Source organism: Leptonotus elevatus, chromosome 2, assembly GCF_054856555.1.
Source record: "Leptonotus elevatus isolate MCC_2025b chromosome 2, RoL_Lele_1.0, whole genome shotgun sequence".
In the NCBI taxonomy this organism is placed as follows: domain Eukaryota; kingdom Metazoa; phylum Chordata; class Actinopteri; order Syngnathiformes; family Syngnathidae; genus Leptonotus; species Leptonotus elevatus.
In genome coordinates this window covers 25,461,898-25,474,782 of record NC_141240.1, presented here as the reverse complement: position 1 = coordinate 25,474,782, position 12,885 = coordinate 25,461,898, and the positions used below count along the sequence as shown (strand labels likewise).

Here is a 12,885-nt window from a genome sequence, read left to right as displayed (position 1 = left end):
TGTCACTGGTTGTTTGTTGTCCTCACCTTGTCTTTGTGTCTAAATACCCTTTGAGGAAGGTGGATTATACTGTAGCTGCGTGCCAGATGTGCTAACAATTGCACAGATGCTGATTGATGGCATGCACACAAAATTGTACATTGGAACATACATGCCAACAAATAGTAGGTAGGATTTTTCATGAGATGTGTCCGTTGTTGCTCCGCCGGGAAAACATGAAGAGGCACAGGCTGGCATTTTTTTGTTTTTGTTTTTGTTTTTATGTAAAAACTTTTTACATACTGCTATGGTGATTGTGAGTGCACACTTGCCCGTTCCGTGCAGTGCCTCTACAGGATAGCATCTTATCTTCCCCCTCCCAGAGCAGGCAAGAGGCTGAAGATCAAACATGCCACTGAAGACACATCAACAGACACAAGAAGAGAGGTTGTGAACAACTCCCGCTTGGTAGACAGACAGCCCCCTGCTACACTGAAGCACGGTCTGCATTCTGATTGCCCTCACATCAACAATATAGTACAACATGGACGAACGACTTGAGATGGAGCTCATATGATTAATTAGTCATTCTTTATTGTCACGAAATCTTAAATCTTCATCTTACAAAGACATCATTTCGGATAGTTGTATGGTTCCAATTTTGTGCGGAAACCTCCTTTCTGTTCCTGTGTGACAACAAAAACTCGAGAAACACAATGAAATGCTTGGCTTGGAATTGGTGTGGAAGACTACTAAAGTTCCATATAGCAGCTTTAAGCGGGAACGGGAAAATATGCCCCGTATTATGCAGAGAACCTTCGAATGTATCACCAGCGAAAAGTGAGAGAAAACAGTATTTATATTCAGAGTCAGTCAGTTCTAAGACATTGGGCAATTTTGATTTTGACATGGAAAACTTTTTTCCCCCGTAAATAGAAACAGAAATCATCCTATCCAAGAAAAAACTGTCTCAGATAATGTATTAAAGTAACATCTTAACACTGTAATTGTTACATTGGTTTAAAAAGGAGCTAACCACTGTTAAAAGTGGAATGATGTCCCCTAAATTGTACCTGGGGTGCTCAGAAAGAGAAATGTAAATATATGGTTTAGCAAGAAAAATTGCATCCAAACGTGTTTTTTGTTACACTGGTTGTGTTAAAGCACCACTAAGGAACTTTCAGTTTATGTTGATTATGGCGGCGCCATATGGGCAAAAACGGTAATGTTATGCTTGAAGGAAGACCACATTTTCCATGAGGACAAGCGTATCGCATCATTTTTTAGCTCACGCCAGCGAGTGAAAGCCAGGCCAATGTTGATCCTTGACAGCCTTTTTATCCAGGTTTTTTTTTTTTTGTCTCCTCAGAAAACATTTTCAGTTGTTTTGCAGCTTCTGCCAGGAAAGCAGTAATCGTGCGTCAACATTCAAATTGACTTTCGTCTTATAAAGCAGTCAGCACTTTCATAGTTTTTTGTGTGCCAGTGTTCCTACCATTCTCCTCAAAGTTGCTTAGTGCCAGTAAAAATCATAGACTCCCTCAAACCATGGCAAAGGTACCATTCAACTAGTTTTAAGTCCATGTTTTCATCAGTAGAGTTATGAAAAGGTTGAAAAGTTCCTTAGTGCTACTTTAAAGCAAGCTTATAATAACAGAACGTATTTGTCAAGACGCCATGACGGCTCATGTTCGCATCCATACTTGCCATGACGTCACCACGTTGAAAACCGTCTTAGCTCAGCCGTCTCCCCAATTTAACACGACATTTCTGAGTCATTTTCGCAACTCTCCAGAGTCAATACTGACGGAAGGTCCGTCAATTCCTCACTGATGACGCCTGTTTGCTGACAGGTGGGTAATCTCCCACCGTAAGTACGTTGGAAGCCTGTCTGTTTGGGTCAGGTTATATCTTTTCCGTCTAAATAAATAATAATAAATAAATATCCATGTTTAGATGACTGACTTACATCCATAAGGAAGCTATCTGGCATATCACTTAATAGTAACTAATGGGTGCAAGTGACAGCCTGTCAACGTGGCGATGTCATATCCACCCCCAACATGGTGACGGACATTAGCGTTAACCTGTGAAATTATTTTTGGCGAATACAAGACTAGATACAGAAATGAGAACACCAGATTGCTCGGTTTCCCCGTCAATACCTTGAAATGGTTCACCTGAGGCACACTTTAAGCGTAACTTTGATCAATGTCAATTCATAGGGTGACACTGGAGACTGAAGTCCACTTCAACTTTTGGGGTATAGCCTTCCTTTCTTCTCACAATTGTTCTCATAAAAAGCACTGTGGAGGATACGCCATCTTTTGAAATGAGTGTTTCAGTAAAAGCCAAAGAAAAAGCAAAACACATGTCACTGAAGAGAGATCTATTGGCAGTGGTTCGTACTCCCAGGTTTAAAGGGGTTTTATTGTGTTGACAATAAAATTCTATGCACTGGACTAAATATATTTATTATTATGGTTAATATTGCATTAGTGGAATATGAGTTAAGCAACAAAATCCAGCCGTTATTTTCCATCTCAGCTGGCGGCCATTTTGCCACTTGCTATCGACTGAAGATGACATCAATCACAGCTCATCTTCAGAAAACAGGTGAGCTGTGATTGGTCGCTGAGATGGATACAAATGTCTAGATTTTGTTTCATAACTCTTATTCCACAAATGTAATATTAATCAGGATGTCATGTTTAGACTAGTGAGGTCACATATAACATATATTTGTCAACAAATATTTGAGGTTGACGTTTCTCCAGTTCCGAATTGTATCATCTACTGACAAAAATATAAAGCTGCCTTGCTTCACATGCCTCACAACTCTTTTCAGCGACTGCAAGGCATCAACATGTCACTCACGCCCCCAATGTTGTGCCCCCAGTGAAAAGGCTCTGCTCGTGAACAAATTCGAGCTCAGCATCCGCACAGAGGCGACTCAAGGCCTAGTGCTGTGGAGCGGCAAGGGCGTGGAGCGTTCCGACTACATCGCCCTGGCCATCGTGGACGGCCGTGTTCAGATGATGTACGACCTGGGCTCCAAGCCGGTGGTGCTGCGCTCCTCGGTGCGCGTCGACACCAACCGCTGGATACGCATCAAGGCTAGCAGGTGAGTCGTGCCATGTCAGCCAGTGAAGGCTTCTTTTTTTTTTTTTTACTTTGATGGGATTACACTTCATCCATATTCTATTCCTGTCGCTGCGATCCCTTGCATCATTCCTCTGATGCGCTGCGAGTTGACAGATTAGTCTCAGATTAAGGTTATTTCCACGCCTGGTCATGCTTGAGTGCGAAGCGCAGATCAAATTCCATGGATGCATTAATGAATGTTGAGGAAGGAAGAACATGCAGCAGCACTTAGGCTCCACATGGGAAAATTAAATAATAATGTCATTAAAATTGCATGGTGCAAGTGAATCCCAACACACACAAATGTATCTTGAAGATCACGCTCCTAGCGTGACAGCTGATGACACACTTTGGGAATTTCGATCTAAATCACATTTGCAATTAATCAGATTACTACTAATTAGATGAAGCGAGGCAAACCTGGAGCTTTTTATACCCTTGAGTGGCCTGTGTGCGTTCCCTTTTGGGTAATCCAGTTTTGTGGAAGAATATGGTTCATTTTGCTGTACCACATTCATATATGTAATCTACTGTATATGAATAGAACAGAGCACCCAGAGAGCACAGACCTCAGCCATGGCTTTAATATTTTTTCAACGCAATCTCATGTAATATGATGGTACAAGAAATTACAAATATGTGATTATAAAGACAGATTATTTAATGATAACGAAAATGCAATATATTTGCATGGTAATATAAACTTGTGTGCTTTCAGAGTTTATAAGTATCAATGCTACATGAAAATAGACTGTTGTTGGGTATAAACTGGTTTTAAGTGAATTAAATCAGATTCCAATCGGGCTTTATTTGACATTACGGCTTCTTATCTTGCATATACATCCTGTATGCTGGAACCCCAAAATATTATTTAAAATATGTTCTCCTGGATTGGCTGGCAAACAGTTCAGGGTGTACCCCGCCTATTGCCCAAAGCCGGCTGGGATAGGCTCCAGCACCCCCGCGACCCTTGTGAGAAATAAGCGGTTAAGAAAATGGATGGACGGGTGGGTGGATAATATGTTGTATGTCAAGTAGGGCTGGGTATCGATTCAGATTTCCAAAATTGTTTCGATTCGATTCACGATTCACATTGATTTTCGATTCAGTTAAGGATTTCATGGAGTACCAATTTAAATTTTATATGGAAGACATTCTCAGAAGTACCAATGCTGTAAACAGTAGAAACTTCTTGCTCTTACTTGGTGCATTAGTATGAAAAAAAATTATATTTACATTTAAAATTGAATCCAATGCAGTTACATTAATCATGTATATTTTATTGAACGTGACCTGATCAAAACAATAAATAATATTGAAATCGATTACAACCACAGCACTATGTAAATAAAGTGGCAAAATTTCCCCTTGAGGCAAGAAGGCACATTAATTTATGTTGAGGGGCGTATTGAAAATATCGATTCATGGTTTTATGAATCGATATTGGGCTATGAAAAGGAATCTCAATATATCATTTTATTTTATTTACCCAACCCTGTCAAGCAGCAAAATCCACCTGATTTCATCCATCTCGGGGGCGGCCATTTTGCCACTTGCTGTTAACAGAAAATGGCATCACAGTTAGTCACCGCTCAGGTAACAACCAATGACAACGCCTGCTTTCTGAAGTTGAGATGTGATTAGTTATGTAATTTTCATTTGACAGCAATTGGTAAAATGACCGCCCCCTGAGATGGATAAAATCAGGTCGATTTTGTTGCTCATATTCCACTAACGCAATATTAATCAAAATACCATGTTTATACTAGTGGTGCTGCATATTATTGTTTACAAAAATTAAAAGGATTGGGCCTGACTTCCCCTTTAAATTTTAATTTGACTTTATTTATACAGTGCTTTCATGACAGCTGCACTGCTGACAAAATTTCAAGCAATATTTCTTGTACCAAGATTGACCCAATGCCATCTTAGATTGCCAGAGAGATTCAATTCAATAGGATTAAACGTGTGCTTATTTCAAATGTTCATTTGTGGACAATTATCCTAACCACACAATACTTAAAACACTGTAGACCGACAACCTCCTCGGCAAAGCCAAAAGTGCAGCTCATTATAGTGCGAGCTTTTACAATAGAAAGGAAGCGAGCAGTGATTCTTGTGCATGGCAATGTCACATGAAAGGATTCTGTTATTAAAAACAAATTAACTGCTTGAAACGTGAGCATGACCCATTTATCACCCTCAGCCTGCTGGACATTAGCTTTCAACATGGCTGCAAATTGAAGTGCGGGGGATAATTACATTGCTTCCATTGTGTAATAAAGCAGCAATAATTGATCGCTCAGCAGCCATACCAAGCTAAGTATCGGTTCACGTCTCATCTCTGGCACTCTAAGAGGCACGCGACATCATTTGAACGTTGACGCTGGTGTAAATCACAGCATGTGTAGTTATACTGCCGCAATCGGTGTCGCTTGCCGTTTTAATGACGCCCCCTCTGTTGGAATGACACTTTAGTGGGTTCAAATGATCCCCGTCGTCACAATTCTTGAGTGTATGCTACCGCTTAGTACGGGGGCCACCTTGTATGAACGCTAACTCCTGCGGCATCTGTTAGCTGCTAGGCGGGCCCGTTTCGAATGCTGCTTGGCACCGGCGTTTATGGGGGTGCTTAGTGTGCTGCCAGCGGAGCCGTGGAGTCATGATGCTTCGGATCAAATTAAAGAACATTTTACAGCTATTGAGTATGACGCGCATGCTTCTGAACAACAGCCCTGTCGTCCGCAGAGCGCTACGAGATGGATCGCTACAAGTCGGCAACGAGGCGGCAGTGACGGGATCATCGCCTTTGGCGGCGACTCAGCTGGACACAGACGGAGCGCTTTGGTTGGGTAGGTGGCCACACTTAGATAGCCAAATGGACAAAATATATCATTCGCTCTTGAGAATGGCGACACAACGCAGTTTCTAGGTATTATTATTGATGAACATTTAACATGGAAATCGCATATAAAATATGCTCAATTTAAGGTATCCCAAACTGTAGCCGTGTTACACAAGGTTAAAGAATCATTGAACAAGAATGCTATGTTATTGTCTTATTGTTCCAGACCTGACCTATTGCATTGAAGTGTGGAGGGGTACTGGCAAAACCAATACCGAACCCATCCCTCTTTTACACAAACGTGCTATTTGTGTCGTTTTCGGTTGTGGATACAGAGACCACACTAATGTATTATTTATAATTATTATTAAAAACATTTTTGGAGTTTAACCGCCTTAAAATAATGGGAAAAGCCCATCATTAAATTTTACAAATCTTTTTTAAGGGAGCAGACATTTTTTCCAAAGCTAAATATAAAACAAAACAAAAATAACGATTTATTTCAACTCAAGGTGTCAGTTTGTGGAACGATCTGGATTGTAAAACAAAATCTTCTCAGTCTATCTGTATTTTTGTATTTTGTGTGTATAATGGCACAATTACAGGAAAAAAATATATAGCACAAAGAGGACATGCTGTTGAATTATTTTATAGAATTGTTGCATTGAAAGCATCTTGACCGCTCGTTGTCATTCATTTTGTGTTATTTTATTTTTTTTTTGATCAGGGGGCAGATATAACAAGTTTTTACTTATTTTTGCCCCCTTTCATTTATTTTCTTTTAAAGAGTGAAATAAAATTCAATTGAAACCGTGTACCAACCTGATCCAAATCTTGGCAGCTTGGGCGAAATAATGGAGGTGTTTTGTTGCACTCAAGTAATAACATGAAGTCCCTTTGGAGCACTGAGCCCTGCAGCAAGTATACATAATCCTCCAATCCAAAAAGGGCCCTTTTTTTTTTTAATCCCCTTTTCACCATCCGCCATTAATTCGACGGTAATGCGCATGAAATTAGGCCTGTCGATCCCCCATTTCTAAGGTGCACAATCCGATTAAGATGGGCAGGACAGCGGAGGTAAAGAGCTTTTGACTGGAAAGTGAACTCTGAGCCCAGCAGATAAGTGTGTGTGTGTGGGGGGGGGGGGGTCGTCAGTGATCCAGTAGGACATCATGAATATTTCAATAAAAACTTTCTAAGACGTTGAGAAAGTACACTAGTTTGAGTGTGCTGACTCAAAAGCATAACTCACCATCTAACATATTGTAGGAGAATAGGAGGCGTCAAACAGAAGCCAATTGGGTCACTGTGTCTCCTCAAAGGATATACGAATTCATTTCAAATTGGATTTAAATTAAAAAGGTGCGAAAATAGAAAGCACAATGGACTGAATTAGTTGCTTTGAATTACAAAATTGCTAATTTCATATTAGAGAATAACCATTTCTGTCTGTTCGCGTGGAGATTAAAACACATTATGGCTGCTTTCCAATTTAGTCATAGAAATCTCAAATTCTGCCTTCCCCAAGATAATGATGCTTACTTTTGATTGACACTCTGAGGTAGTTTATTTAACAGCAACCTCGTTTTTCTGATTGCAGTTTGCAGTGTATTGCATCAGACTGAGAGCTCTTTCTAAAATTCCATTCACGTATAAGAGTGCAAGAATTAATACAGTAGCGCATAAATCGGCCAAGAAGAGGGAGATTAGGAGAATAAATGTATATTAATAATTCATTAATTATTAAAACATTTCATTGACCCTGCATTTTAACCTAATGAAAGTTTAAAACCGTACTTATGCTTAATAGTAACCCTAAATTAAAACAATACTTTAAAACCGTAACTATAGTTTAAAGGCCTAATTTGAAACCCTAACTTTACTTTGAAACCCTAATCCTAGTTTAAAACCCTAAATTAAAACACTAACCCTACTTTGAAACCATAAATCTAATTTAAAACGAAAGTGACGTACACTTTCTGTACTGTTAAGCCCCGCCTCTGGCGGTCATTGAGGGACGAAATCAGATCCTAATTTAAAATACAACCCTAGTTTGAAACCCTACTTTGAAACTAAATCTAGCTTAAAACTCTAATGAAACCCTATTGCTACTTTGAAACACTAACCCTAATTAAAACCCTATTTTGAAATCCTAACTCTAGTCTAAAAGCCCCCCTGGCCTCCCTCAGGTGGGCGACCGGGTCCATCCATTGGCCCCACCACCACTCAAAATCCCCTGTACAGTGAAGACACTATTTGTACTTAGTTACTTCCCGCCACTACTATTTTTGTATTGACAGAGAGTGTGATTGTGTCTTTAGTATAATGCGTGTGTGTTCTATGTGCAATGACTGGCTTTCTCATCTTTTATGCTGTTGTCCTCACTCAGGTGGTCTGGAAGAAGTGTCGGTGGCCCGTCGGCTGCCCAAGGCCTACAGCACGGGCTTTGTGGGCTGCATCAAGGACGTGGTGGTGGACGGCGTGGAGCTCCACCTGGTGGAGGACGCCTTGAACAGCCCCCAAATATTACACTGTCCAGCCGCCCAATAAGCAGGCACAGTGGGCGAGAAAGAAAAAAAAAAAAACACTGAGAGAAATGAGGAAAGAAATCAGTAAATACTCAAGAAATCCTCCCAACCCTTTCCATTTCCTTCCATAGCACCCATGTCTCCTGCTGTAATTATTTTGTATTTTTGTATACTTTTCATTGCTTTTTTATGGGAAGAAAATGTTTTAAAAATTTCTTCTTTTTTTTTTTTCATAATTTCTTTTCATCTACACCTCCATTCACATGTCCATTGCCTTTTTTAATCGACACATAAAACAGATTTTCAGTATAATAATTTTGCTGTTAAATCCGTCGCCAAGGTAACAAAAAAACGTTGCTTATTGAATTTGCTCATTACTTGAACTCTGGCGTTGATTTTTCGTAAACCCTTGTCATCGTGCCATATCTGTCGCTTACATTCTCCAAATATTCTCTTCACATACTATAATATATACAGTATGCATATATATTATTTAATACTGCATTCCCTCTCCACCTCCCAGCCCATCGTATTTCCCTCACGGGACTCTTTGAGATCAGTCAAGCTGCTACAATGAGAAAGTACAACAACAACAACAACAACTCATCTACTCACATCACTCTTCAACTCACAGCACCAAAAGAAAAAAGAAAGAAATTAAAATTACAACTGATATTTGCCGCATCTGAAGCCCATCTGACTCTCTAACACATCAAGACATGACATAAAATCTTATAAATAAAAAAATATATAGACTTTATAAATAATACCAGAGACTGTGAATATGTAAGGTGTGTTCTCCTCAGAGAGAACTGTGCGTTCTTTTCTTCTTCTTTTTAAAAAAATAAAAATAAAAATCAACAAATGGTCACTCATGCTAACCACCATTAATGCATGGATATATGCAGTGTTGATCTTTCCCAGAAGTATTGGCTCACTTCCTGAATCTTTCCGAAGCTTTCCCCCGATGTTATGCAGGAACCTTGAATAGTCCACGAGGGGAAAAGTTGTTTTTAGGGCGGATGGGAAAAATGAGCAATGCAAGGAGAAAGAGACGATTATCTTGCGATGTATCCTGCCTGGCAACCATCAACAAACAAACAGCAAGAGTCTTCATTTCCTTTTTTTATACTCCGCGTTCCTGGAAGAATCGGATCTGGCTGTTGAGAGAGACTGTGACATTTGTTGAAGCCATAACAGCCACAAATAAATGATTATTACATGTTAACTAACAAAATGTAGTAGCGCATGGGTTTGTAACATTCAGTGATGCAATGAGTTACTGAACCACAATAAGCTGTGTTGACTGATATCTTTTTTTTTTATATGAGATCTTTGGCAATATATTCTAGAACAAAATCATGCCTGTTTTGTGGTCGAGTAGCAAACTGTCTTGTTTGTTTACATTCTTAACGGCAACCTTTTTTTTTTGTACAGCCCACCTGTTTTAAGTGTAAATTTAGCCAAATGTGTTATCTGTGGAGGTTTGTTTTTTTGTTTGTCTGTTTTTTTTAGTAATATACACTGGAGCCATGTCTCTTCTACCACACTTTGATAAATGTACATGGGGGAGGGATGTCACTAAAGCTATAATATAACTGTCGTGCATAATATCAGGTGAAATCAGGAAGCCCTTTTCCAGCACTCACTCTCTTTATATCTTCTTCAAACCATGCTGTTCTTTAGTTTTGACCAATTCGGGTGGCAACACCTCAAAATATATGTATATTTGTATGTTTCACCAAACAATAAAGCCACATGATTTAAATTGCCTTTAAAGCCACTGGTCACCTTGACTCGAAGCATCATCCATACTTTAGCCAATTGATAAGCTCCATCCCCTTATAATAGTAATAATAATGACGGAAAAAATACAAGCATAATGTTCATTTCCTCACTTCTGTTCCTTATTTATATCTAAAAGTGGATGTAAACTACTCTCTGGTCACGAACCTCCTCAAAGGGCAGTGCACCGAGTAAAAGTGGCATGACCTGAACATTACTAACTTTATGACCTTTGTCTTGTGTTCCTCATCATGAAATAAAATGTCAACCAAAATGGAGGTCAGTCTTATTGTTTATTTTTGGGACCTTAAAATGTTATTTTATTCATTTTCTAAATGAAGATGCTAAAATGCACACTTGTTTTTCTGCAGTTAAGTCCAGAAATGTTTGAACACGCTGGCTTTTTTTATTTTATGTTTATTTTAATAGTACTGTGGTAGATTTAAAACCAAGCAATCAAGAAGTGAATGAAGTATAAAAAAAAAAAAGCTTTCAATTGAGAGGTTTCACAAAATAAGTACAATATGACAATCACAATTCAGGAGTTAAGGAGTTTTATGTTAAATAACTAAATTTTCGGGGTGCAATAGTATTTAAACAGTTGACACAAATGTGCTGTACAGTAATTCCTAAATAAATATAATATAAATTACAGAGGGTTGGACAGTATAGACAGTTTAGGAGGGGCAACCAATGGGGCACAACCTGTTAGGAAAAATTGAATTATGCAACAATGCCAATTTTGTGGATGTCATCAAAATCAAACAGAACTTGCACCGAGAATAGAAGAAAAACGTCTTGTATGAAATGCCTAGGAAAAAAAACTCAAATGTTTCTTCATTTCTATTTTGACTTTCCATTCCGTATAAAAAAACATCTCTTTCAGCTTTTATGTGCAATTTGAAATGCTAAACAGACTATTCCATTTGGCTGTTGATTAACTCATTTGCTGCCATTAACGGCTATAGACGAATTTTTTTTTAAAAAATGTTTAAAAAAAAATAAAATAATTAAAAGATTATTAAAAAATTAGGGGCATCAGGCGATTAAATTATTTCGTAATTAATCGCATGACTTCACTAGTTAACTTACGATTAATCACAAATTTTATATCTGTTCTAAATGTACAATCATTTGTTTCTAGGTTTTCATACTCTTGTTAACAAAAGTAGAAAAAATGTTAAATAGAAATAGTTCAATTTAATTTTTGACGTCTATAGCCGTCAATGGCAGTGAATGAGTTAATAAAAGTCCTAATATGCCAGCTGATACGGTGATGTGACAATAGTTTTGGGCTGTTGGGTCTGTTTGCTCGATACTTAGTCCAAAAACAAGTGTAGCTTTCTGTGACTACCAGTTTGTGTTGTAGATGACACTCTAAAGCTTAGTGGCTGTTTCCCCCTGAGAGCATCATGTTTGAAGCCTTGCAATAGCGAGGTCCTGTTGATCATTTGTTCATTGTCATCTTGGCACTATGACGATGTTGAAATGTGAACTTTTCAAGCCTTGTCTACAATAGTAAACTTTTGTAGGTAAGCATTCTAAAACTTTGCTACAAAAATGAGTATAGGTTTTTAATGTAATCTTAGCATTCATATGCAATTTATAACAATAATAATAATAAACTTCTCTCCACGTTGAGACTAAAGGCAACAGAGTGTAATTCTGTTAAAAGTTTCTGCACCTAGAGACTTGGCATATAAATAAAAGTGAAATAAATGGAATGAGAAAATGTTAAGTAAAAATAAGGAAGTAAATCCGCCATAGACGATCCGCTGTTTCAATGGCTGAACTCAGAAATGAGATTATCATCGAGCCCACACACATTATCACATTATCTTGTGAAATACTTGCCTACGCAGGTGCAACACATCCTCTTGAAACGAACATGAGACGCACAGTATGGATTTAAATCCCCTGACACATGGCCATGACTTTGCATCCATCACTTTTAATGCTAGAAAGCAAATATGCAGCCAACGCTATTCTCTTTCCACATCCATTTCCATCATGTATTGATCAGACTGTAATGTCGTCCTATCGTGTGCCAGCATCATTTTTAACTGCTGGCCAGACGTAAACAACAAATACTCCGTGGGAGCGAATCCTTTCGGCCCCGGAGCACGCTGCATAGGGCTGAGAATTATTTCAAGGGGAAGGAGATGTTCCGTCTCTGCGTCCTGTCAGCGCTTGTGTGTGTGCTGCACGGGGTCAAGCTGTGGAGAGGCAAATAAATCCATAGTTGTGAAGCCTTTGGGCTCACAGACAATTGCATAAGCTTGTCCATCCCCCAGTAGATTAAGCTGTAGTGAGAGGCCGCTGACGTCAATACTGCCCGTGAACACAAGCGCCATCTTCCAGAGATGAGAGGTGCAACCGGCATCTTTTCTCTTAAAACCATTTATGACGACTTTACAATATAGAGCAAAATTATCGGTCAAGTCTTTATTGGTATTTAAACAATACTATACTTCGCTTTGTTGTCTGTTTTAACAGTCATGACTTTTGGTTAAATAAAGTTTTGTGGGTTTGGAAGTCATCAGCTGTTATAACTGAAGGAGTGGACCATAGCGTTTAGAGCCTGTGAGATCACTTGGTTCGACC

General features: G+C 38.9%; 1 protein-coding gene across 5 annotated transcripts in view; it reads left to right on the top strand.

Moving 5' to 3' along the window:
• The window catches only part of agrn (agrin), a 247,915-nt gene extending 237,356 nt beyond the window's left edge, over nucleotides 1-10,559 (top strand). For all 5 annotated transcript variants that reach the window (XM_086067097.1, XM_086067093.1, XM_086067094.1 and 2 more), the window contains 3 exons: nucleotides 2,879-3,103; nucleotides 5,872-5,975; nucleotides 8,358-10,559. In XM_086067097.1, the coding sequence (XP_085923223.1) occupies nucleotides 2,879-3,103; nucleotides 5,872-5,975; nucleotides 8,358-8,518 (490 nt within the window). In that variant the 3' untranslated portion in view covers nucleotides 8,519-10,559. The remainder of the gene's footprint in view (nucleotides 1-2,878; nucleotides 3,104-5,871; nucleotides 5,976-8,357) is intronic.
• Nucleotides 10,560-12,885: the final 2,326 nt, after the last annotated feature.